The sequence below is a fragment of the Euprymna scolopes genome, chromosome 22 (assembly GCF_053919585.1).
Source record: "Euprymna scolopes isolate OS-2025 chromosome 22, ASM5391958v1, whole genome shotgun sequence".
Lineage (NCBI taxonomy): Eukaryota > Metazoa > Mollusca > Cephalopoda > Sepiida > Sepiolidae > Euprymna > Euprymna scolopes.
Genome location: NC_136503.1, coordinates 84,398,629 through 84,425,966, shown reverse-complemented (window position 1 = coordinate 84,425,966; position 27,338 = coordinate 84,398,629). Strand labels below are relative to the sequence as shown.

The following is a 27,338-nucleotide window of genomic DNA, read 5'->3' as shown; positions in this document are numbered from 1 at the left end:
AAACCAAGAAAAACTCCTTTTGTTAAAGCCAATTCATATCAAGAATCGTCTGAAATTTGCCCAAACCATTTGGAGAAACTTTCAAGTTTTCGGGATAAAATATTTTGGTTAGATGGAACGAAAATTGAGTTATTTGGTCGAAATCGTGTAACGCAAGCCTGAGGACAGAAGAACTCAGCATTTGACACCAAAAATATCATCCCTACAGAGAAATTTAGAGGTGGGCGTATAATGGTTTGGGGTTATTTCTCTTCAGTCGGCCCTGGAAAACTTCACATCATAGAAGGAAAAATTAGTTTCCAAATATATCGGGCCATACTTGACAATAATCTCTTAAAGTCTGCAGTCTAATGGTTGGATATCCCAGCAGGACAACAATCCCAAGCACACAACTAAGGCAACTACTACATGATTTCAGGAAAAGGAAATAAAGGTATTAGGATGACCAAATCAATCACCTGACCTCAACTTAATTGAAAATCTGTGCCAAAAGTTGTAGTTGATTGTACAAAAGAGAGATCCGAGGAATCTGAAAGAACTTAAATGAATCTGCCAAGAAGAGTGGGATGAAATTCTAGTTAACATAGCATTATAAGCATATGCTGTATTTTCGTGGACATCGGCAATATTACATACCTAATGTGCTTCAACAAGTCATATCGTTTTTATTTGCTGGTCAATTTTTAAAAGAATTACATTGATGGAAAGAGAATAGAATAAGCATTCCAATGGTGTTAATTTATTTTTCTTTTATGCTCCAAGTTAAAAATGAAAAAGAAACGGTAAAAAATGACGACAGCAAAAAGGGAAACAGTTTTTTCAATGTTTACATTCCATACGTTACGTTTGGATACATATGTGCAGTGTTAAATTGTATTGAATATGGCTGAAATTTTACAGGCTATATAAACATAAACGTCCATCTCTACTAGATTTGATTATTTTTTTTTACGACCACAAGAAGCAAGTTACGACGGAGCAAAGTTGACAAAGAATATTTCAAAATTGATAAGATAAATCGGCATATATCATCCATTTTCATATAGATAATAGTTTCACAATTATTTTCATGTATAATATGTAAATATTTGATAATTATTAATTGCGCAGAATTTTCTTTAAAAGGTTATCTTATAGAAATCAAATCTGCTTACAGAAAAACGGTTGCTAAGCGCGTCATGCGCTAAGCTGACTAAAGTATTCTCTTAAAAATAGAAAAATGTCTTACTAGTCATTTTTATTGAGTTCGTCAATTTAAAAAAATTATTTTCAAATTTTACAAATTTGATTTCCAAACAATACTATTTTGTTGTTTTTAACGCTTTTAGTACACATGCACTAAAAGCGTTAAAAAACAACAAAATGTACTAAGTACATGCGTTTAACTTCTTATTTGTACTTAAGGTAGAATTGTGTTTTTAGTAGTAAAATATATATATATATATATGTAGCAAATAAAAGGTATGTGTGCATTTATGCTACCATGCTGAAATAATAACATTATTTAGAAACCCATTTTTAACATGGGGAAAGAAGGGTGCTTTTTGTTCTGTACTTTCACCTAACAATTAAATAAAAAGATATCGTGAAACTTGAATTTATTTTTAACTCATTGCGAAGACCAGTTTTTTGAATCTGTAAAACAAACCTGTTTTTTTTATCTAAATAACAATAATAATAATAATAATTATAATAATAATTAGGCCGTTTGAAAAAGAATTTCATTGTGATGCATTTTGTAAATTTTTACCTTGTTTCCACATTAACATTTTTCTTTAAAATGACTACCTTTAATGGTTTTCGGGTATGCTGAAAATGAATATCACATTTAAATTTTCCACAAATAAATAGCTTTCCGGATATTAAGCAATGTCATTTCTTACATTATTGCTGGTGGACATCTTGGTATGCGCGTTTGTGCATAGTTTCTCGGGGTTGTGCTTGCGCGTACCAAGATAGCCACCAGCAATAACATAAGAAATGACATTACTTACTATCCGGAAAACTATTTATTTGCAGAAAATTTAAATGCAATATTCGTTTTCAGCATACCCTAAAACCTAAAAAAGTAATTATTTTAAATGTTAAGGTGGAAACAAGGTAAAACATTAGCATTTTATTTCTTTGTTTACATTGTTGAATTTTCAGTAAAACAACAGAATAGAAATGACAAAAATTACCATCAACTGGTGAATATATAGTTGTTGCTTATCAGGATTCCTGGTATCCTGGTACTGTGAAAGCTACATTGAGGATTCATGTAGAGTACGATTTATGGTTGCATCTCAGAAAATAGGGGTATATTTTGGCCAGATAGAGAGGATTTACAAAATAAAAAATTGGACTGGTCCCAAAATGCATAAGTTCTGGTCGACTATAGGAATTTCCATCTTTTACAGAAATCCAAAATCTATCTGAAAAATTTTCTTTGATTTATTTCTGAGATTAATTCATATTTACTCAATTATTTTTTTTTTTGAGGGGAGTAGTAAATACCCGCCATGAATGCTCTTTAGGCAATCAATGGCTACAACCCAGATTAAGCTCTCAAATGGTGAGGAGACAAGAAAACACCTGTTTCAATAAAGCTATATTTAAATACCACTATAATACTTAGTTTTGTTCATGAATAAAAAAAAAGCACTGTATGATACCATGCGCCAGTTTAAAAAAATTGAAATTTGTACATCTTAATTTATAATTAATGGCTTATGGTAAAGAGATACAGATTTGACTGCATAATCAGAAAGAGCACACAATTTTACATAAGAGTGCCAAGTTTCATGAGAATAGCTTGAAAAATAAATAAATGGTGGCGATATTACCGAATTTCTTGAAATGTTGAGGTTTGTAATTTAGCTCAGAAAAAAGTCCACAGAAAAACCTAAATAGTGGCACTTAAAATTCTCCTAACTTTTGAACTAGTGATGATATTTGCATAATTCAAACGGTTTTAAGCATCTTTTACATAGCTCTTTTCATGCAAGTTGATAAAATAACAATTATATAAAAAGAAAAAAAATCAACTTGTAATGCTACTTTTTAAAACATGTATTCAATTTGTTTTCAAGCCTTCAAATTTTTCTACAAGATGCACTTAAGGTCGGAGGTAGAACAGTCATCCACAAGTTAATTATGTGTAAATATTTGCATGTGCAAGATTCACTCCTAAACTAATTATTATGAATTTGGAACACAACTGATAAGCCTCAGGAATTATAATGTAGGTTATATTTAGTTTAATCTAGTTTCATGCAAGGGGTAAAAAGGAAGTGGAAGGTAACTGCAATGTGAAATCATAATTATAAGTATTAATTTTAAGTATTAATTATTAATCATAATTATTAAACATTAATCAATATTCACCAAATTTTAGTTTCTTTAAATTATTTTAAAAGTTTTAAGGTGTACATGAGCGCAAGTTTCCATTTGAAAATTTAAATATTTCAGATCTGCATTGAATTTGACTTAGTCGCCAAACACTAATTAAACAAGATTCATAGAATTTCAATTTCTTCTTAAAACCTCTTAAGCTTAAACCTTAAATTTTAAACGATTTCTAGAATCAAAATCATTTCTTTTATCAAAATTCCAATAAGGATTCTATCATTATGTTTAGTAGCATTATAGCTAGAATTTAATCTCTATGAGATAACATGAAAATGACACAAAACAGGGTATGTTCAGGGTATTACTTTTACTCATCGGGGAATGGGTATTATTCTAGTATACATATCTAAGTAAGTACGGATATTTTAAATTCCAATAACCAAGACTTTATTCATTTTTTTATCGCTGAATTTCAAAATAATTTGATGTAACTTGACAATAATTTTGCACACAAACAACTCAAAATAAACATAGGAGAGTCATTCAAAAAATAATATCTTGTATTTTTTTTATTCCGTCAAAGAGGACTGCAAATTGCATTGTTATGATGACTGAACTTATGCATTCATGACCTAAAAGTTACATCTCTCTGTTGCAGGTATTGACGGTGTGGGACTCTAAGAAACCAACCCCCTGTCATGGACGCGTGTCAGAAGTCAGAAGCAGAGATGCATCATTGAATTCCTGGCAAGAGTGCATTGAGACTGGTGGTGACTATGTAGAAAAATTAATTCTGGAGCACATAAGGTCATCCACTTTAAGAGTACTATGCCAGTCTTTGTAGCTCTTCAACTTTTTGATTAAAAAAAAAAAAAAATAGGCATGTTTACTTTTGGAATAACCCTCGTATATCATAATTCCAATTTCACAGCATTTAAATTAAATTCACTTAAATGTTAACTGATATAAATTGAACAACTTTATTTATAAATTCAATCTAGTTTATTTGTAAAACTTGTGACATTTGTGCTATTTTTTACTTGATCAAATTATTTATTGCAAACATACATGATAATAGTTTTGTATTAGATTTTTCAAAATAATGTATATTACTTGTATTGATGAGACTATTGTTCTCATCTTGAGTGTTATTTGTGCAATCTTTCAGTGGGATTTTCCTTTGACCGTCTTCAGGCATGTTGTTTTTGTTTGGAAAAGAAAAGAGAAAAGTTACTGGCCAATCAGATCAATGCAAGTAATACAAACAATCAAACCCATCTCAAAAATTCAAAACTTTAATTTCAAAATACTCGTCTTTTACTAGTTCCAAACAATATTTTTTATCTTTTTATTTTTAGCTTTTGAAAAAAAATATTTTTACAAAGACAAAAAAAAATAAATAAATTTATTTTAAATTAATTGAATTAGTAATGTTCATTTACTTACCACTGGAACCTGAAAATCTTGAAGAGCTGAAAAAAAAAAAGAAATTATTTTTGAATATATCAATGTTTTAAGAAATAATGAAAACCAGATTTTTTATATCAAAACAGATTTCTGTATTAATAAATTATTTTATTATATTTATTAAAAAAATTAAAATTGAAAAAAAAAAAAATACATGACGAAGTATTGTTTTTTCAACCATTATAAAATTAATATCATTTTAATGAGGACAATCAAGATGGTGCTCCTATGAAAAATGATTAACCAATGTAACATGTTTCTTATTAAATAAAATCTGATTTTTTATGAGTGTCAGTGAGAATAATTCCTAGTGTGAGAGCGAGTCTTCTCCCTCTTTAATTAGTTGAGGTGCTCCATTTCTAGCATGAGCCAATGTAGCCATGCCGAGATCTTATTTGGGCTTCAAAAACAATGTTATTTTGAACAGTTTTTTTTTTTTGTTTTTTTTTGTTTGTTTTTTTACACAGTGATCATCACTTATCAAGGCTCGGAAGCCACTCAGGGATAAGGGTTATTGCAAGTACATTACGTTAGTGTGGAGATTTGATGAAGTGTTTACTTAAGGGGGCGGTTCATTAGGAATTTGTTAACATTGGACTTGAAGACATCCAAGTTGTAGTCCAGAGGGAAGCAGGCAGATGGAACAGAGTTCCACAGGCGTGCAGTTCTAAGAAAGAAGCTTTGTTCATGGAATCCACGTTTAGATTTAGGCACAGATATAGAGTGGGGGAAATTTTTCACAGTGGATTCAGCTAGACGGGTGTTTTTCGTGAAAGATTGGCGAGGGGGGACCAGAGATTGGAGTTCAGAATATTGGTCAGGATTTAATTGTAGAGTGAAGTATCTTCATGTAAAGGTTGTCAAACCTTTGTACAGAAAGAAACCAAAGGCAGTTAAAGACAGTGTTTAGTAGGAATTTTAATTCTGCATATTTTTAACAATCTTAAATAATGAAACAAACAATTTAAGGGAGGTAAGTTTTTGCTGCTTAAAATATGACTTATCTCCCTTATATTATTTGATTCATTATTGAATTTTTTTTTCCATTTTTTTTTTCCCTTTATTAATTTTAATAGCATTCTGTGACCACTTCTTTCATTGTATACATAAGTGTTTGCTCATTTTCCTCGTTTTACTTTTGATCGTAATTAATTAAAAAATGTGCAATCAATGAATTCCAGGACATTTCTAATTAAGAATTGTTAGAATGTATAAGTAGAAAAAGTCAAGAATTAAATTTATAATATTTTAATCAAAACAAGGAATATGAAATAGATGTGAAAGGTTCCTTATTCCATATACTTTATAATCACCAGAGTTTCATTAAATTGGCATTTATGAAACAAAAGCAATATAATTATTATATATAAGACATATAATCTAAATGAATAAATATAAAAAAAATTTTCTCGTTTAATCAACATCAACATGAAAACAAGTTTGTTGAAAAAAATTATTAAAATCCAAATTTGAAATACGAATGAAACTGGTTGCTTACCTGTTTGCAGCTGCAAGTGCTTCTTGCTTTCTGCTGGTTTCAATAAATTCAATCTGGATTTTAAAAATATAAAATCATGTATTATATCTGAAAATGATTGCTATCCATTTTATAGAGGAAAGTTTTCAGCTAAAAGTAAAAAACTATACAACAGGCACCCACAATGTTGATATATTCTTTTTCATCATTACTTCAAACAAAATATACTTCCATCAAAATTGCTTGAAAATTAAAGAAATGTTGAATTTCTTGTAAGCCATGTGGTCCATGATTTCAAGTAATGTTTTTTTATACAGATTTTAATTTTGAACTCAGATTGTTTTAGCTTTAAATTCTTATAACTTTACAATCACAAGCGATATTTGCATAAGTTAAACAGTTTTAAACTCCAGTTATTGATCTCTTCATAACTAATGTGATAAAATAATCTAAAAAAAATAAATAAATAAAAAATAAATCAACTGACAAATTAACAGATCTATCAACACTATTTAAAAAACATTTTTTAAAAAAACAAGAGATTAACATGGTTTGTACATGTTTTCTGGCTACCAGACTCCAGCTATGTAAAGAAATCATATCAAGATTTTATTTAAGAAAGATCAAATAAATAAAAGATCAAAGAGACCAAATAAGGGTTGATACTGCTATTAGTCTATGAGCAAGATAAGTCACAAAATTTTGTTTTCAAGCATATAGTGAATCTCTGGAGTATGCATATACAAATCAAGTCAAATAGATACACATTAGACTTTATTATAGCATGGAAGCTACTTACCAATTTATCTCGAAGTTGAGCTGAAGGTGCTTTCAGTTCCTGGCGTTTGGCACTGTAGTCGTTATGCATCTGTTGTACCTTGTGAATCTAAGAAAACACAAAGAAGAACATTTTTCAATAAGTGTTCATGGATTCTGTCATGTTTTTATTTATATTTATCTTCTCTCTATGTATAAAATTCAATGTTTGTTATAGAAATCGATATGTTAACAAAACACTGAAATAAGTTTTAATAAGGGTTAAATTTTTCACAGAAGCTAAAGACACCATTTAAATTTTTCTTCGATTGGCTCTGGAGTCATTAGTAATATTTTTAGCAATACATCATATGCAAAAAAAAATAAATGTCATGCAATAAAATAAATGTTACAGCTTATTCAGCAATTAGAACAGAATCTACCTTTCACCCACCCTTCTGCTGCTTTTTATTTATAAAGAGAGCGGTTCTAGGATACTATAGGACTATAAAAGACACATAGTATTTCTTTTCATCCGCTTTCCTTCCAAATGTTCCTATTTAACACAAGGTCAGTTTTTAATGTGAAGAAAATCCAACTCCCCATAAAGGGGCACTCTGGATAGGAACAATAATAAAAATTGTCTCAGTCATGAAGGATCTTCTCCACTGACTAAGGGCAAAAATGGTGAAGTGTAGCATCAAAACAGATACTACACTGTGATCTTGGCTTGAATGTTACTGCCTAAACATAATTTAATAAAAGAGAAACAGTCTACTTGATAATGCCTTCTGGTTTGAATTCGGAAATTGACAGTGTTTATCAGAAAACAGTCCCTTATTATTTGTGTCTCCTTAGAATCTGGTGAAATTGTTTTTTATTTCAACAGTTTGAATACTTGCAAGCTTCAATAAAATAAATGTTTTTTTGTTTTTTTAAACGACAAAACTTTTTTGCATGGAAACAACTATGATCAAAAACATTTTTTTTTTAAGAAAAGTATCAGAAAAGCGATTTTTTCCAAATAAACAATATTTTGCATATGTGTGAGGGGGTATTTTAAAAGAAAGCTTTCTTCTTGATGCAATGGATTAATTTAATTGAAATTTATCTGCTTACAGCTGATTGGTTAACCTCAGCTTACCATAAACTGCCGATGAAAGATGTTGACTCAACCATGGATCAGGTTCTGAATTACTAGCGAAAAAAAAAATATTGGTGATTTCTACATTGACATCCCTTTGCAGTTATGACTTATACTACTTAAATATATTTTTGGTAAAATTATTATATCAGAAAATACCTAATTTCTATATTATTTTGTATTCCTTAGCCAACTTATTCCCAAAGTATATCAAAGTTTTTTTCATCTTCATATAATATATAAAATTAATCAATTCTATTCTCATCTTTTGTCATGAATTGTTTCAATCCTACAAAATTAATATTTCATTCCGACTAGTTATTTTATTTTGTTGAACATTAGCTCAAGTTGTTGAAAAAAAATAAAATGTAATTTGATTTTTTTTCCAGAAAATAATTTATCTGGTTGAACTTAGTTTTGCATAGCTGCCATTTTTTGGTAAAGGGGGAGGTAAATCTGTAACTATCAAAACAGACTCATTTCTCTTTTTGTCTTTATCCATTACCAACTTTTATTGAAATAAATCTAGGAGAGTTAGAAAACAACAAAACCACTTCAAAATTAGAAACATAAAACAAATTACAACTAATTAAACTGCTGGGCAATGCCAGGTCAGAACAGCTAATGGAATAACATATTTCCAACTTACATAATCTTGAAAGTTTTCATTCTTTTGGGCTTCATATGCTTCGAAACGCAATTCTTCTGGGGACATATCTGTCATACCTAGAATAGAAAAAAGCAGGCAATTCATTTAAAGTTTAAAACATTTATATTTGCATTTAAATCCTGCATATTTTTTGATAAGATCAAAGTGTTTTCTTATTCTTTGTTTTTCTCCACACCACAATTCTTTCTTTCCAATGAAATTAATGCAATTAGTGTACATAGACATATTTATATTTATGCGTAATAAAATTTTTAATGATCTGGAAATCTTAAGTAGGACAGCTGGCGCTTCTACACTATTGGAACGAAATTTCAGAAATCGTAATACTGAATTTCACATAAAAACAATGGTATCTACGTATTCCTCATATTTTTAAGATGATTATATCAAAAAATTACGAAAATCGATAAGGTAGAAAATTATTTATTAAAGAAAATAAAAAATAGAATTTGATGAAAACGATACAGGAGAGTTCAAAAGGGAGGTAATTTTCTGCTTTGGTTTAAAACAAGATGGTGGAAAATTTTCACCTGCTAGCACGATTAAAGTTTGTTTAATAATTCAGGTAATTTCGACTGCATAATTTGGAAACTACCATTGTAACTTATAAAAATTGACAAAAAAATCAGTTGAAACCATTGCTTTTTATCTGAAAACTCCATTTATCGATTACAAAATCTGATCCCAATTTTGTAAAAGCACCAGACTGTTCTAGAAGTGAATGTGGTATTGTGGTGACTGAGTTGATTCTAGTTAAGAGTAGGATACACATGACCAGTATTTGTGACTAAGACTGACTAACAACACCCAGTTCTCCTACACTTTTGAATGACCTTGTACCTACTATGTTAAAATGTAAATTTTTATATTTTGTACAAATAAACATTTCAAACTGTAGTATCTCATTTGATACAACACTTAATATTTTCTGTCGTTACTCAATGAAGGAGAATTTCTTTTAGACTGAACCAATTTTTATTTCTGTCCCAATCTAGATTTGATCATTTTGGGGGATCTATACTTTTTCTACATTAAAAATCAGCTTTGTATCTAACTGTTCTCAAAGGGAGGTAAGTAAACAGGTACTTTGAAAATTTGATGTAGTTTCACATTTAAAGAAATTGTTCAATGTGATAGACATTTTGAGTTGTAGAGATGTTACATATTACGGACACTACGTCAGCAGTGATAAAATTAGCTAGCATAAATTTTGACATGGGTCACATTGAGTGCATAATGATAACCTAGATCTGTAAAACAGAATTGTTCACAGAATTGAAGGAAAGATGGGTAACAAAGCAGGAACAAGAGATGAAACACTTGACAAAACAGGAGTCAAACAAGATGAGGATATGACGAATGGTGTCATGTTTTTGAGCAGAGAGAAAACTCGGGTTTTGAGAGGAGTCCCAGTGGAAGCCATGTAAATGAGACATGACCAATGAAGTAGAAAACATACTCTCAGCGAATGTTACTTTGATTTTTCTGTCCATCTGGGTCACTCATTTCTGAAGTTAGAAAGTTAAATTTATGAAGTAAATAATTAAGATAACATTAGTATTTCTCTCCTAAGTAAATTCTCTCCAAATAAAACCTTGGAGAAAACTCAGCGAATGTCTCTCTGTGTCTTTCCTGCATAAAAGTTATAGAGAAGAGGAAAGCATGTAAAAGACCAGTATGTATAAACACCCTGTGTATATATGTATGTATAAAGACTTTTATTTGGTTTATTGATTACTCATTAATGAAAACATTACAGAGGAAGAATAAGTGAAGAGTTGATAAAATCAGTTAATTTTATTTGGTTATTGCACATTTATATACAAATACATGTAAGCGTATGTCCATTTAAAAATATATATGATGTGTATGTATTTCTATGTAGAGGATTCACTTTTAAACCAATTTATCACTAATGAATTTCCACAGGGGACTCATTCATATGTAATATATTGATGTTGGCATTCTGTAGATGTTCAGCATAAATGGAGACGCTCTGATATTATTGTAGCTTTTTTGTTAAAACTGCAAAAGTATTTATCCAAGCTAGCAGGGACACCCGGTGTAGCCGGTCATAAAGTATGCTTAAATATATTTTAATTCTTGCAAATTTCGTATTTATAGCGCTAATGTTCTATCGATTTTTATATATTATAAAGTTGCAGTTTCAAAAATAAAAAAATATATCCATATGACTTGGGTGCACCAGTTTGAATCGAAACTGAAACCAAAACTTATGAAAAAAATATATGTATATATATAACTTGAGCTCCTTAAGCTATAATCGAAACTAAAACCAAAACTTATGAAGAATTCTTGATACAATTATTTATTTTTAGAAAATAGATTACTGGAGTGCGATCAGTTATAATCAAAACTGAAACCAAAACTTATGAAGAATTCTTGGTAAAATTATTTATTACAAGAAATGGAAGTCTATAACAATTAAACGACAGTCACTCAGATGTAGCGTGACACACAAAATAAATAACGCACAAGTCATCCTATTAATATATAGATTATATATTTTCAAAAATATATGTTAGATGTGAGGGGTTATAATATAGACTATATTTAGTTTAATTTAGTTTCATCCAAAATTGTTGAAATGACAATGATCAGAAATCATCCTAGAGGGACGATGAATGACATACGCTGAAGCAAGGGTTGTGTAATCTCTAGCTACCTCTCCTAAATTGACATTGCTTCATTTTGGTGATAAAGAGAAGTCCAGAACAACTGGAAACAATGCTGAGTTAAGCGGAGAGCACATACAGCACCTGGTATTCCCATCGGCTCACCTATTTTAGTACTGACCAGGATTAAGATCAAGAGACAACAAGAAAGATATAACATATTTGTAACACAGTGCATATGAGCACATGGGAAAATATAAGCAGCAGCAAAGGATAGCTGGCTTGCAAAGAGAGCAGCAGCAGTAGCCAAAAAAATGGACGTGTAAAGTTGAGGACAGGAACTGGCTGGCTGTGGTAGGCATGCAGCCGGATGAAGAAGAAAAGTGTACACCTGCTGAGATGGACGATGGCAAGAGACTTTGAAGTGGTGTTGAGATGGTAAAATAACAGTAATAAAAACTTTGGTTAAAAAAGAAAAAAATGCTGAGCCAAATTTTTATTTATTTTTTCTTGTTTGTTTTTAACAGCAACATTACACTGACATATTGAAATGGTTAAGTGGGGAAAATTATGTTCACAACGACTTTACTGTTTGAGATGTAAAGGTGAATATTAATGGAATACTAGACTACCCGTGACCCGTTGGGTCAGTATGTTATATTAGCTATGGAATTCATGTATGAGCGTGACACTTGTGATGTAAAGAAAATAGGGTTTTTTTTTGTCATAACAGAAACATTTCTATGAAAGTATATTAAAATGAAAAATCACGGACGGATCACTCAAGCATGAAAATAAAAATCCTCCCTATTCGTGTAAAGTTACCTATTTTTCCGAATAATCGCTCAAAAATCGAAAATTAAACCTTTTCCTACGAATCGAACACCAACGAAAGTCATTTAGCAGCAAAAATGCACATGAACCTACCGATGAGAAATATAAGAATGAAAAACCCATATTGGAATCCTTCAACCAAGTTATAGAAACTTAAAATCTAAAAAAAAATAATAAAACCTGAAGCAAAAAAATAAAACCTAAATAAATAAAATAAAATAAAACTAATATTGAAACAGATTAGTAAATGTGTCAACAAATTCACCATTCTCACAACTATTTTGTATCTAGAAATGCAAACAAAAAATAAAAAAGAAGGAAGGAAGGAAAAGGGACGCATAGAGAGTAGTAGTAATAGTATTAATAGTAGTAGTAGTCTTGGCTTTACTACAATTGTTATGTTTGTCAACGGGTTAAAGTTGTTTAGTTGTAAGAAAATAGCGACAGTATAGTTTTAATAAAGAATAGTTGCAAAACACCCCCACTCTTCCCATGTTAAATAATAATTTTGAAATAATAATGTTAATATTTCAGTGCGCAGCTCAAAATCTGCAAAAGAAGCGATTTGTGTTTATTTGTTTACATTGTTATGGATTAATGTTTATGCGCGTATGCACAACTGGATGTCGTAAACCGGAAAGTGGGTTACATCACTCGTTACAAGGTCATTTGAAATTTATAAATTATATAGATTTGAATACCTATGTACTCCATAAAGAAATAAAGTGTTAGCCATAGAAAAGAGGTCCTTTATTTCTGAGAACTTCAACTGGAGCAAAATGAAACAAACTGAAAAACTGTTATATTCGGGAAATTATTTTTTTCTTGTCCTGGGATGAGTATTTTTCTAGTATATCTATATATATGATCAATTTCATTACCAATCATTGTGGTGCGTATATCCTGTCAGACTTGGGGAATCTGTATAAAATTTTGAACTGAATTCTTTATCTAATCCATAGGGGGGTATATTATTCTTGTCCTGTCAGGGTAGAAGTTTAAAGTAATTCTTAATTATCTGCTTAATATCGCCTGTTAACAAATAGAGAAATATTAAAAAATTGGCAGATCTAGTCAGATCTCATTGGTAAAGAAGTATCCAACCCTGAAGACAAATGGGGAAACCATCACATATTTTCAACAAGAACAAAAGTCTAATACCACATGTAAAATACAGCTAGTTCAACAAACTACACAATTCTACAGCCTTCTGAAGATTTACTAAGATGGTATTTAATTAAAACCCATTGTCATTGGCCAAGGATGAACATGTCATCCATCACACACTTCCTGGTGGATATAATTAGTTCACAATTTTTGCATAACCAAATCTTCATTCACAGCAATTATTAATGTAATATAGAAAGTTGTTTTTTATGAACCAAAGATTAAAAAAGGAATTTCGTACCTGGAATTGATGGTCCAGACTTTTGAAAACTGACGCAGGATAAGAGCCACATTTTGGAAGACTCCCAAGTTGTAATCTCTCGGGACAAACCAGAGCTGAACATTTAAAATTAAGATCAAATTATTGCAGGAATTTTATTTTTATTTATGGTTCTTCATCGTTATTAGAGGAAAATTCGAAAATTGAAAAATTGAATTTCCAGTAAAACCAATGTTATCTACTTAATTGTCCTGTCGCAGTAATAAACATATCCAAAAATTACAAAAAAAAAGGATAGAAAATTAATTATTAATGGAAATAGTTTTTGAAGACAATTAGCGAACATCGAGTTTTGCTAATAAAAACAAATAACAAGGGAGGTAATTATTTTCTCTGAAATCTGAGGCTAATTTAGCAAAACTCAATTTTCGCTAATTGTATTCGAAAACTGTTTTCATTAATTAATTTTCTACCTTATTGCTTTTCATAATTTTTGGATATGTTCATTACTGCGACATAGCAATTCATTACATACCATTAGGGTTACTTGAAATTCAATATTTCAAGTTTTGAATTTCACTATACTAATGAAGAAGCACCTTTTTTACATTTTTTTCTTAAAAAAACAATTAAAGAAAATAAAATTAAAATGTGATTAAGATAAATCAATATTCTAAAATTTATGTTTGTAAAAAAAACAAAAAAAAACAAGAACAAACAGACACACAGGTTTATGAACATCTTGTTTTACAAACAAAATTTACACACAAAAATGCAGAATTCAAGGCCATTCCTATAAAAGGCCAAGAAACTTTCATTCTGAAAGGAAATTCTAACCCATCAATTGATTTCAGCTGATGTTCTGTATTACATCATGAAATTCATTTGGATTATAAGTCTGTCAGTCAATATACTGTAAAAAAAAAAACAAATATATAATAATTGAATTTGATAGAGAACTATTTTTTTTACATTAATTACGATAAAAAATTAGAAGTGTTTTAATTTTTTAAGCCAAATTTGGGAAGATTAATCGCAATCTGGAATCCAAAATATCGGATGATTTGAAGGTTTCAGAATCGGTATTGGAAAAATTTGTACAGATTTTCACAAGAGTATTTTTACATTTAGGAAAATATTTGCACATTTAACATGTGTGTTTTTACAGTATTCAGAGAATATATATAACTATATAGTTAAATATTTAGAAATTTACAAAGAATTGGAATTGGAATTTGTATCGGAATCAGGAATTTAGTACGGAATCAGGAAAAATATTGGAATAGTCCCATCACTACTAGTTAGTTTTATATATGTTGTAAAAGTTTCATGTTTAAGGTTTTCTTTTTATATTGTTTATTTAAGAAATACCATTTTTATGCATCTGTCCTTGATAATTCAAAAGGTGCCTATCTCTTCATTTGTAGGAATTTCTCAATAATGGTTAAATTTATAAAATCTATTCATTCTGATTCTTATTTGAAATGGAGAACATATAAAGACATCAAACTAATCTTAACGGACGAAATTTGCTTCTTATTTTAACTTCTATATTAATTATCTAAGAAAATGCACATCACCTCATGAAAAAAATAAAAAGTTGCATGGCCTGTTATAGGGATGGCCTTGACTTGACTGCAAAGACGACTCGAGTTGTGAATAGTCAGTCATATTGCAAAATTAACTATGTTCTTCACCGTCCAACATTTGATTATCTAATATTAGTTTGGAAAACCCTATGAAATCTAGTAAATCACATTATCTTGTTTGATTTTGCATGTTAGACTTAAATAGCAATGCATCTGACAAGTAAATATTTTATTCCAACTAGCAATATATTCTTTTTCCTTGCAGCATGTTCTTCATACTAAAATAGTGTAATTTGCTTCCGTTTCTTTTCAAAAATAATTATTCTGGCAAAGAAGACTATTAGAATGACAACAATTTTAAATAATGAAAGCTGATTAGCGAATTGCTTCAGCATCTTCTGGGTGCTTATGTAACCTCCCAGAAAATGCCAATGTGAAGTTGTTAGAGTTTGGGTTTTAAACTGGATAAGTACTTAATTTTTTTGTGGGTGTTTTTCAACTTAATGCACATAATATATATATATATATATATATATATATTGTTGGTCTATATCATATAAAAACAATGATATCTTAAAGAAAAAAGGGTTACTTTTTAATATAGTATGATTAATATAAAGCTTTATTTTTTATAATAAAATTCCAAGTTGAAAGCTTTATTGAATTCAATTTTAAACCTATTATCAGACTTCGTTTACTGAGATTTTTTTTTTATTGATTTCCTATTAAAAGAAAAGTCTACTTAATTTTTACTATGAATCACATTATAAGTTTCCATATGTCTGCTACTGAACAGTCAAGGTTGAACTGTCATTTTTCTACATTTTTCGAGAGATAATGGGATTTTTCCCAATGTTGAAGTTTATTCTATTATTGTTTTCATGATGATTAATTTTCATTTGCCACAAAATGTCATTACATCTGTAAAGATTTTTTATTTGTTCAACTTTTTGGTTATAATGAACATTTCCAGTTTTCAAAGAAAACTGTCATAAGAGGGAAAGGGAAGGCAAAGCAAAAAAAGATGGAAAGGAGACGAAGTGAAAAGAGAAAGAAAAATAAAATCCAGCCAAAAAGTGACAAAAAAAAAAAAAAATAAGGAGGTAAGGCTCTTGCAATTTAGCAAAAATTGTCTTTTTCTTATTTAAAAATAAGCAGATTTCAACCAAAAAGCATGGGAGGTTCTAATGATTTAAATGAAAATTTGCTTTTTTTTGGATTAGAAAAAAAAAAAAAAAAGAGAATACACAATTTGTATCGTTAGTAAAGAGAAAAAAGTCTTGAAAACAAAAAAAAATTTTTTCTTTACATAAAGATGGCCATTCTATACAGCATTTGCATTATAAAAAAAACTTAAAGAAATAATTACATAATTTCTTGTGGTGACATCGACTGTTGCTGTTGCTGGGCTGAGGTAGAGTTGTTGTTGCCACCAAATGCCACTTGTGGCGCCGTCCATTTGTATTTGTTCTGTTGTGGTTGTCCTTGTCGAGCATTTGACTGAAATCCGCCGGCACTTTGGCTGCTGTTATTCTGGCCAAAATTACTAAAGTTCAGATGACGCTGTGCATTACCTAGAAAAAACAAAATCAGTTTAACGGTTTAATATTCAAATTATTACATTGTTATTTTTATATAAAATCAGGTATGTGTATATAGTTCATGTCATTCGGATATTTTTTCTTTTTTACAAAAGAGTCACCATTTCTCAAGGCCTGGTGGCCACTCGAGGATAAGGGTTAATAAGTGTACAGTAGTCAATGAGAAAATGTCGTAGTAATCCTTAGCAGTGAGAATTTGGTAAATTGGATTACTTAAGAGAATGGCTCATCAAGAACTTGTTCACATTGGACTTGAAGACAACCATATTGTAGTCAGTTGGAAAGCAGGAAAACAGAACAGAGTTCCACAGGTATGCAGTTCTAAGAAAGAAGCTTTATTCATGGAATCTATGTTTGGGTGTAGGCACAGATAAAGAGTCAGGGAAATTATTGAGTGTTATTTCATCTAACTTTCTTCAGATGTATCTTGTCAAACTCACAATTTCAAACAGAACCCCTTTATGTAATCCATGTGGGTAGCATGTTCTTGCTTTATCAGCCATGACTGGATAGAAGTCTCAAGTAATTCGCAATTATATTTTGAGCGTTGCCCGCACTGAGGACCCCAAAAGTGTAACTTTTACAACTGAATTTCACTAAATAATACAAATAATCCTCATCTTGAAAATTTAGAAACGTGTTTATAATTGTATGTCCAGAAATTAATTAACTGATTATTATGAGCATGTATCACTGTTACATTTTCAGAGGTCTGTATTGGTTAACTATCGTGATGTTCCTAAGTTTTATCTAATCTCTAAAAAAATAGATAAATAAAAAAAAATTAGTTAATTATTTTTGTTTCACAGCATATCAACAATTTTTGAGTTATTTAATGCTAAATTCAACCATTTTGGAAAAAGGTTTTTAGTGTTTACTTTGGTTGTTTTGTAGAGGATTATTGCTTTTGGTTATAAATCTGCAGAACGTGATTGAATTTTGCAAAAGTAAAGGAAAAAAGAACAATAACATCAATATTTTCTGCATTTTAGGTCAGGAAACCAATATTTCCAGATCGCATAGTACCACCAGGAATCAATATAGATTTTGGAACACAGCTACTAGGCATAAAGTTGGGTAATGTGGGCTATTGTTACATAGGGTTCTTCATCGGAGTGCACCATTTACGTTTGGTGTATAACATCAAAAGAAGGATTCCGTGTGCGTATGATTGTCTCTAATATAAAGGGTTGCGTGTTTGATTATCATAAAGGGAATCGTGTGTGTGACATGTAATTTCAGAACCTACCTCTGCTTCTTTGATGTTGGACCATCTGGAAATTTCTCATCCTGGAGGGAGACTTGATACCTGTTTGACGAAGATTTATCACTCCAAGACGATGAATGGGTTTTATAGTTTTTATTTCACTTTCCCCAGAGGTCCTGCAGAAGGTGGAAGTGAAATCGGCCTGTGTGGGGGTTCTTCTTCTACACACGTCAGCGTTTATCTCCCCCCCCCCCTCCCCAGTTAAGAGGGGGAGACATCGGAAAGGCGTCCGTCTTCTTCAAAGCTCAAATCAAATCTCACAGATCTAGCCAACCTGACCACGTCACTCATACGTAATCTGGTCAGCTGACCTTCGGTTCTGGTAAACGTGTCTACCTCCACGTTTACTCACCTCTCTCTCTCTCTCTCTCTCTCTCTCTCTCTCTGTAACACTATATCTAGTTTAACTCAGTTTCAGGCAAAGGGAATAAAAATTAATGAAAATTCAAATCAAATATTAATATAATTTTTATGAAATTTCTGATTCTCTCTCTTCTGACCTTGAGCACATGGTGCAATGGGGAAAAAGGTGACTGGTTAATTTTAATGCATCTAAAAGCTTCTCTCTTTCCATCATCAACACTCTGATCTCCATCTAACCCCAACAGAAATGAATGGCTCTCATTTTGGGGAAGCACAATGTTTTGGCAAGCTTCTGGGACTGACCTTTACTCTTGATCTAAAATGGAACATGTACATCAAATCTGTTGCCAAGATTGCTGGAAAAATGGTTGCCTCATTCTATTGCGCCAGTAGATATCTCACTGCTGATGCAATCCTCTACCTACCCTGTACAAGAGCTAAGTATCTTCTAGAATGGAGTACTGTTATCACATCTGGGCAGGAGCTGCTCAGAGCTCCCTATTTTGCCTTCACAGGCTTTGCAACCTCTTTCCCCACAAAAGAGATGTTGCCAGCTAGTCTCTGCTTTATCATTATTTCATGGCAATTGCTTGTCTGAGCTTTATGGTTCCCTCTTGCCAAACTTTTACAAAAAACACTTGTCTAGTTACAACCACTATTAAAGATTTTCCCCCCGTCTCTTTTTGTGCCTAAATCTAAGCTCAGATTTCATGAACAAAGCTTCTTTCCTAGAACTTCCCACCTGTGGAACTCTGTCCCGTTGGCCTGCTTTCCAGCTGACTACAACATGGTCGTCTTCGAGTCGAATTTGAACAAGTTCCTGTTGAGCTGTCTCTTTAATTAATCAAGTTATACTCAATTTCTACCCCTAACAATTAATTTGCTGTTGTCCCGATGAGTAGGGTATACTTCAATTGAAAAAAAATTTATTTTTTTTGAGGTTATTGCTGGATTTCCTAATTCAACATTACCACTAATCATATATTCTGTTATATGAATAAATTTTTTTAATATTGAAACCTTTAATAAAAAATTGTTTAAAAGTTCATATCACGAAATATTGGAATTTAATATCATTTAAATCTTTTTAAAATTAATTATTTTTTAGAGTTCTGTTTTTTTTTTTTTGTAATTCAAATAATTATATTATTGAGAAAAAGTGTTGATTTTTTTTTAACATAATAATATTGATTTTATGTCCATTTTTTATTTACAACTGCAAGGTAAGTAAATTTTGTAATGGTTTTATATATGTGTGTGTGTGTGTGTGTGTGTGTGTGTGTGTGTGTGTGTGTGTGTGTGTGTGTGTGTGTGTGAAAAAGCTTTTAAAACTAATGATACTCTTTTTGTTGTTGTTGTTGTTGTTGTTGTTAGTAAGCAAGGTAAGTGCACACAGATCTCCCTCTCTTTTGAGTAATCATTTTTCGTTTTCTTCACACAATCCCCCCCCCCTCAAAAAAAAGGGAAAAAAGAAAATGAAGGAAAACAAAAAAAATATAAAGGTATGCATATAAGGCAGTTAACATGTTAGTATATTTTTAGTTTTTTTTTTTTTTTGATTATTGGGTCCTTAGCTATTCTGGGAGGTCCAGTAATTTGAATCTGAGGTGTCTTCATGGTAAATGAGGACACATCTTTTCCAACTTCTGGGAAACTGGGAGCAAGACTTAGAGACACGGCAGCCGCAGGAAGGAATTTAGCTCAAGACTCTCCAGTTCTCTTTGGAATCTCAGGGTATGCACAAAAGGTTCCTTCTCAATTTGCACCCAGTCCTTCTCATCAGGAGATTTAAATTAAATTTTACTGACACGTCTACCTTTGTCAAATACTCAACAACAGATTTTGCAGTGCAGAGAATGATTTTTGAGAGAGTTCATCCAAAATCGTTCTGATTTGGGTTCATACGAGAGAAATTCTCTTGTGCAAATCTGCCGTGTTACTCTCCATGTTAAAAAACGGTTTCTTCCGCAAGTATGTGAAAAAATTAAATTTCTCAAACAAAAGAATTGATGACTGCTCAGTTGAGAAAAGGAAGCAATGTGCACCTATCTTGTGTTGCAGAGAATTGCCCCCTTCTACGGCGTGACAATTTGTTAACGTATCTCGCCAGGCAAGAAGTCGTATGTACAGAATAACTTCCCAATGTTGGAGAACACAACTGGTATCCAAAAAAAGATTCCAAGGAGTGAGATTACCTCCTCTTTATAAGTAAAGAGTCACGTGATTAACTATCACATGATCTGGAAAAACAGATTTAAAACTGCTGATAAGGCAACAATACTCCTTCTTTTTTTTGTTAGTAAGCAAGGTAAGTGCACACAGATCTCCCTCTCTTTTGAGCAGTCATTTTTCCTTTTCTTTGCAATATTTTAAATTATTTAAACACTTCAGCTTTATAAAATGTTGCCATTTTTATGGACCTAAATTTATTTTGTTTAATTTTTGTAACATGAAATATAGAGGGGGGAGGTTGGTTAATTGTTTTTGTTTTACGGCATATCAACCATTTTCAGGTTATTTAACACCTAACAAAATATTTTCCCTCATATATTTATCAAAACCTACTTTTAATATGCAAGCTAATTCAAAAAGTATCGAAAATTTCATAAAAATCTGACCATTAGTTGATTTTTGCTAGATTTTTTAAACATAGGTGTGTTTACACCTTCACTGCATAGAAACGTTTTAAAGCGTCGATAATGTAAATATGATTTTAGTCTCATATTTTCATTATTTTTGTACGTTGTAAAAAATTTGTTTAAAAATATTAGCAGTTTATTTGAAGCCTCTTTTTGTAAGTGGTACCAAAGTTAGGATAATAAATTAGTTACATCGTGTTACATATGGTGGAGGGGTTAAATCTGTGGCGCACGTTGGAGGTACCTAAATATTTGCTTCATGACGATGGATTTCAAAAGAAATCGCAACTAAAAAATATTTGCATATATGTAGACAATGTTTGTATTAATAAATAAAAATCATACAATATATTAGTATCCTGGCAAGGCCACAGGAAAGACACCAAAGCAAAAAAAAAAAAAAAAAAAAAAGCAAAATTCATCCCAAAGCAGCAAAACTAAAAGCTGGCTTGTTAGGACATGTTTTTTTGGTTTTTTTGTTTTTTTTTTGGGGGGGGGGGGGCATTTTTCACGTAACGTTCGTTTTTCTGTTTTTGTTTTTACTTCGCTTATTCTTAGGTTTTCATTAACATCCCCCACCGACACCCAAAAACACCCGGGTACCCACCAATTTTTTAAATTTTAATATCGAAACAGGCTTATTTAAGCCATTTTTCACATGTTTTTTAAAGCAGTTTTAACGTTCATTTTTCTGTTTTCGATTTTTACATTTAACATCGTTCGTTTGCCTTACGTTAGTTTTTTTTTTCGATGTTTTGATTACCCCACCCCCAGGTACCCCCTGCTTTCTGTTTTCTTTTTTTACTTCGATTATTCTTAGCTTTTCATTAACAACCACACACACCTACAAACACTCGGGCAACACTGGGTACCCCCCTGCTTTAGTTTTAACGTTCGTTTTTCTGTTTTCTTTTTTATTTTTTCGATTTTTACATTACACATCGTTCGTTTGCCTTACGTTAGTTTTTTTTGTGTTTTATTCTTTTGATTACCTCACCCCCACCCCCACCCACTGCCTAGGTACCCCCTCGCGTTCATTCTTAGGTTTTCATTAACACCCCCACCCCCGCCCGATCACACACACCTCCAAACACCTGGGCAACGCCGGGTACCCCTGCTAGTATAAATATAAAAGCAAAAATATTTGTATGTGTGTGTGCGTTTTCGTGTGTGTCCAAGAAAGGCTTTTTTCCGAGAACCAATCGGTCGCCTCACAACTTCTTAAAAGTTTTTATATCGTGCTTAAATGATAATATCTACAAGTTAACAACTGGGGTCGCCTGTCTATTTAATTTGCCCAATTTTGAAAAGATAAATATTCAACAATTTTTGATCGCCACATGTGCATTAAGCTTTTTCATATAAAAAAAAGAAGCAAACAGACTCGCGGTAAATAAAACACTGTCCCGCACTCAAAGTTGACGTCATTAACTCGTCAAAAATGGGCACCTGCCATTAAACGTCGCACTTTTTTTTTCTTTTTTACACTTTATTATTTTCCAACTGCGCATCAAGGATTCGTTTTTTTTCAAAAACAACCAACGATTTTTGTTTTCATTTACCCAAAAGCACACACACCTATAAACACCCAGGCAACGCGGGGTACCCCTCGCTAGTATATATATATAAGTAGGCACCGCCAAAAATTATTAAAATATTATAATATAAGTGCCTGGATTTCAAATAATTCCACTTATTCATATAGGCAACCAGTTACTTCTAGTCAATTTAATTACTCTGTTTACAGTTGTACTTGATAAAAAGCAAACTACGGAAGACCAAAAAGCCAAATAAAAAAACTTATTTTTCAGTGACGAAAATTTCAATGTATTATTAACGCTGAGGCTGGCCAGTACCAGATGGGTGACCATTTGTAGGAGTTTGGTTTTTAATGTGTATGTGTGTGGGGGTCAGGCTCTCCAAAATGGGGAGGGGGGCAATTTAAAGCAGAATAAAAAAAATTATTTCAGCGTGTTTGGTCCACCGTAGTCGAAAGGCGGCAAACGTTTCCAAACTGGATCGAAAAAATGATATTTTTAACACAAAGGGCACAATATTTATCGAATTTTTTTTTTTTGTATCGATTCTTCAAAGCATGCCCTGTTTAATAATGGTCATGCATTATTCGGCTCGCTAAAAAGAAATTGTTAATTTATTTATCAAAGATTTTAAAATGGCTTTTTTCGTATAAATATTAAAAAAAAAATTTTTTTTGTTTTGCTTAACTTAAATTAATTATTTTACTTAACATATTCACCGAATTTCACACTTCAAAACTCAAAAGCGGGATAATTAAACACAATCGAAGTTCTGATATTCAGACATCAAAATAAGGTATGCAAACAAGTTTTTTTTTTTTTTAATCTATAATCCCGTCCCTTACAACAACACAATATGTTTTGTTCAGTTTCAGATGATTATTTTAAGCATATTTAGAACCACCTCAAAACAAGGGGGGGGGGTTGTAAGCAAAAACAAAATATATATATAAATATTGTTTATGAAAAATAAGTACACTGTCATAAAGTCCATTCTTCTCTTAATAATCGCTGAAAGTTTTGTATTGATTGGATAATTATCTGATTTTTAGTAGATTTTTAAAAAGACGGTGCGTCAAAAAGTACTTGCCTGCCCCCCCCCCCAGTTTTGGCGGTGCCTATATATAAGGCTTTAAGGCATATATACTCATTAGTTGAATCACAATAAACAAATAAATAGTCAGTCCACTTTTTTTTTTTTGTTTATTTTAGCAAATGCATATATTATTTTTCTTTCCATGTTTTGCGACTCGTAATAAAAATATTGTCTTTGTTTTTATCGACTGTGCTCCAAAGACGCTCATTAATTAATTAAAAAAATAGCCACACGATTCGAAATCAAAACAAAAAGATGAACAAGATAATAAAAACGGCATATCAAAAATATGAAAAGCTCAATTTAAAGATGACAATTTTTGGTACTAGTGCACTTATTGATCCGCGCTATTTTTTTAAATAGTATTTTCACAATTAATTGAAAGGTGCTAATGCAGAGAGTGATCCGTGCTATTTTCAAAATCGTATTTCCACGTTTAATTAAAGTTTTATGATTTTTTTTTATTCAATTGTAAGGTTAAAGTAAAGAGTAGGTACAAAACACCCTCCCCTCCCCATGTTAAGAATGGCTTTTTAAATAATAACGTTATTATTTCAGCACGGATCACTCTCTGCATGAGTACCAATTAAAATTTAATGATATGTTTTTATTTAATTGTAAGGTTAAAGTACAGAAATAGGTACAAAACACCCACCCCATGTTAAAAATGGCTTTCTAAATATTGTTTGTTTTACAGAATATCAACCCTTTTCAGGTTATTTAATGCCGAATCCAGTGATTTTGAAGAACAATTTTTTAATAGAGTATATTTGTTTGTTTTTTTTAAGTCAGTTTCTATTTAACCCATAGTTGGGACCCTAACAGGTACTACCACTACCACTCTGGGTACTGGTCGCGGTAAGAGTTCCCTGCCGAACACCCTCAAAAAACAATGACTTCTCCCCGCGCAGGCGCAAAGGACATGTTTTAGTTGTCATAGTAACAACACTTTTTATCGACATTGTTTTACTGTTTATGAATATTGAAATAAAAGACATTACTACACATTTATTAATAATATCTCACTTTTAATCACTTTTATCGACTTTTTTAAACTTTTTTTTTACTCTTTTTAAATGACAACGTTAATGTTTATGAATATTGAAATAAAACATTACTACACATTTATTAATATCTTTTTTTTTTTACTGTTTATGTGTCAATTTTATCGACTTTTTCTTTTCTTATATTGAAATATTATATATATGAAATATTGAAATAATTCTTATATTGAATATTGAAATAAAAGACATTACTACACATTTATTAATAATATCTTTTTTTTTTTTTTTACTGTTTTACTGTTTGTGTCACTTTTATCGACTTTTTCTTTTGTTTTAAATGACTACGTTTTACTGTTTATGCGTCACTTTTATCGACTTTTTCTTTTTTAATAGCATTTTCTTAAAATGAATATTAAAATAATTTCCCAACTTTTTTCATTTCTATGTGTTTTTAGTTTTGTGTGTTGAATGAAACTTATTTTTCATTACAACAATAGTTATCGACCCCGGTTCTTTGGCTGACAAACGACATCTGTCGGCGGTTCTTGAAATTTACTTACAAAATGATGATAGAATAATAAATTTACTTACGTTTAATCAATGTTATTTTCTTTTTTAAATAGCATTTTCTTTTTAAATGACGACGTTTTTACTGTTTATGAATATTAAAAGAAAAATAATTACTAAACATTTATTAATAAGAAAATGGGTGCTAGTGCACTTATGATCCGCGCTATATTTTAAATCGTATTTCTAAGCTTAAAGTTTAATGTTTTTTTATTCAATTGTAAGGTTAAAGTAGAGAATAGGTACAAAACACCCTCCCCGTGTTAAGAATGGCTTTTTAAATAATAACGTTATTTCAGCACGGATCAATAAGTGCACTAGTACCACAAAATGGTGATAGAATAATACATTTAGGGTTTGTATTACTGTACACATAGATTCGAAAAAGTTGTCAAAAAACAAATATATAACAGATAAATGTTATCAAAGGCAAGATAATTTACTTTTCTGCCAAACTGGATATATTTTTTGTGTTTTTATTCAATGTAACATATTTATTCAGCTCGAAAAACAGTCTTTACCGATGTATTCGAAAATTCAAGATGGCGTCTCACACCCTCTTTAACACCGTAAGTATGGAAAAAGGTGTTATAAATAAAACCTATACAAAATACTATTAAAAACCCGCCGAATATATGTCAACCTATGTCACGGTAACATATATTGAGCGAGTTTTTAACAGTATTTTATCCGGTTTTTTATTTATAACATCTTTTCCCACACTTAACGTGTTAAAGAGAGAATAAGACGCCATCTTGAATGTTCCAATACATCGGTAAACACTTTATGGGTTTCGAGCTAAATAAATATGTTACATTGAATAAAAACACGAAAAATATATCCAGTTTGGTAGAAAAGTAAATTATCTTGCCTTTGATAACATTTATTTGTTATATATTTGTTTTTTGACAACTTTTTCGAATCTATGTGTACAGTAATACAAACCCTACATTTACATACGTTTGTTTATTTAATCAATGTTATTTTCGCACCATTCAAAATTTATAAATTATAAAATTAAAATAAACTAAAAAGAAAAGTAACTAAACAATTTTTTTATAATCTTTTTTAACTACAATATTTATTTACAAACAAAATTGGAAAAATAAATTATGGGTAAATGTTTACTTTAACTGTTTTTCTGCTGGTCGCCATGAAACTCAACGACCAAGGAGTATTTCACACGACGTACCACTCTGATAGATGTTTTAAAATATTGTCGAAAGCTTCTTTTGCGCTTTTGCCATAAATTTCCCGCCAATATGAATTCATCCAAATGGGATTCCATCGTGGTTGACTGTACGCCCATCATTGTTTTGAATCTCCTTTTAGCATTTTTCCAAAAACATTCTATGTTATTTGTGTGAACCCCGGTGAGTGGATCCACAAAGTTTTGTTGGTGATTCACCTGTTGATGTTGATATGGCGGATTGACGTTAATTGCTGTTATCGATGCATACGCTCTCCAGCAATCCGAGTATATAATTGTACCCGGCTTGATAAATTTTTTAATAAGTGGTGTCAACGTTTCGGCTGAACGATCATCAACAAAAACTAAAAAGCCAATTTTATCATTTCTGTCCCAGCCACCGAAAACCCACCGTTGTTGTGGAAGTCTCCCTCTGTTGTATTTTCTTTTGGTCGTTAATGACTCATCTATTTCTACAATATGTCTTGGTCCACCAATTTGGTATGGGTTCAACGTCAAATGGTGACTTGTAATGTCTCTTAAATACTGATACCATTGAATAACGGTACTCTTGTGTAATTTGCACATGTCAGTTGCTGCAAACACAGGTAACTGTCTAGCCCATGAGTATACCACTCTGATAAAATCTGAGAAAGTCATTTTTGACCGTTTCAGATATGACCCGTTGGTTAGGCTTGCTGTTTGGGTTTTGTGCGTTTTGCAACGGAATCTTCTCGTTCCTCGGTAGTTAATGACTGTCATCTCTCGCTGACATACAATGCAG

At 31.2% G+C, this 27,338-nt stretch overlaps 1 protein-coding gene across 2 annotated transcripts in view; it reads right to left on the bottom strand.

Moving 5' to 3' along the window:
• The window catches only part of LOC145243530 (nucleoporin NUP42-like), a 34,977-nt gene that overhangs the window by 4,761 nt on the left and 2,878 nt on the right, over positions 1-27,338 (bottom strand). The window contains exons 2-8 of one of the 2 annotated variants that reach the window (XM_080106500.1): positions 16,660-16,864; positions 13,723-13,817; positions 8,824-8,900; positions 7,074-7,160; positions 6,296-6,348; positions 4,777-4,802; positions 4,444-4,518 (exon numbers count right to left, since the gene is read on the bottom strand). In XM_080106500.1, the coding sequence (XP_079962626.1) occupies positions 4,444-4,518; positions 4,777-4,802; positions 6,296-6,348; positions 7,074-7,160; positions 8,824-8,900; positions 13,723-13,817; positions 16,660-16,864 (618 nt within the window). The remainder of the gene's footprint in view (positions 1-4,443; positions 4,519-4,776; positions 4,803-6,295; positions 6,349-7,073; positions 7,161-8,823; positions 8,901-13,722; positions 13,818-16,659; positions 16,865-27,338) is intronic. The other variant, XM_080106501.1, reaches the window with a different exon arrangement.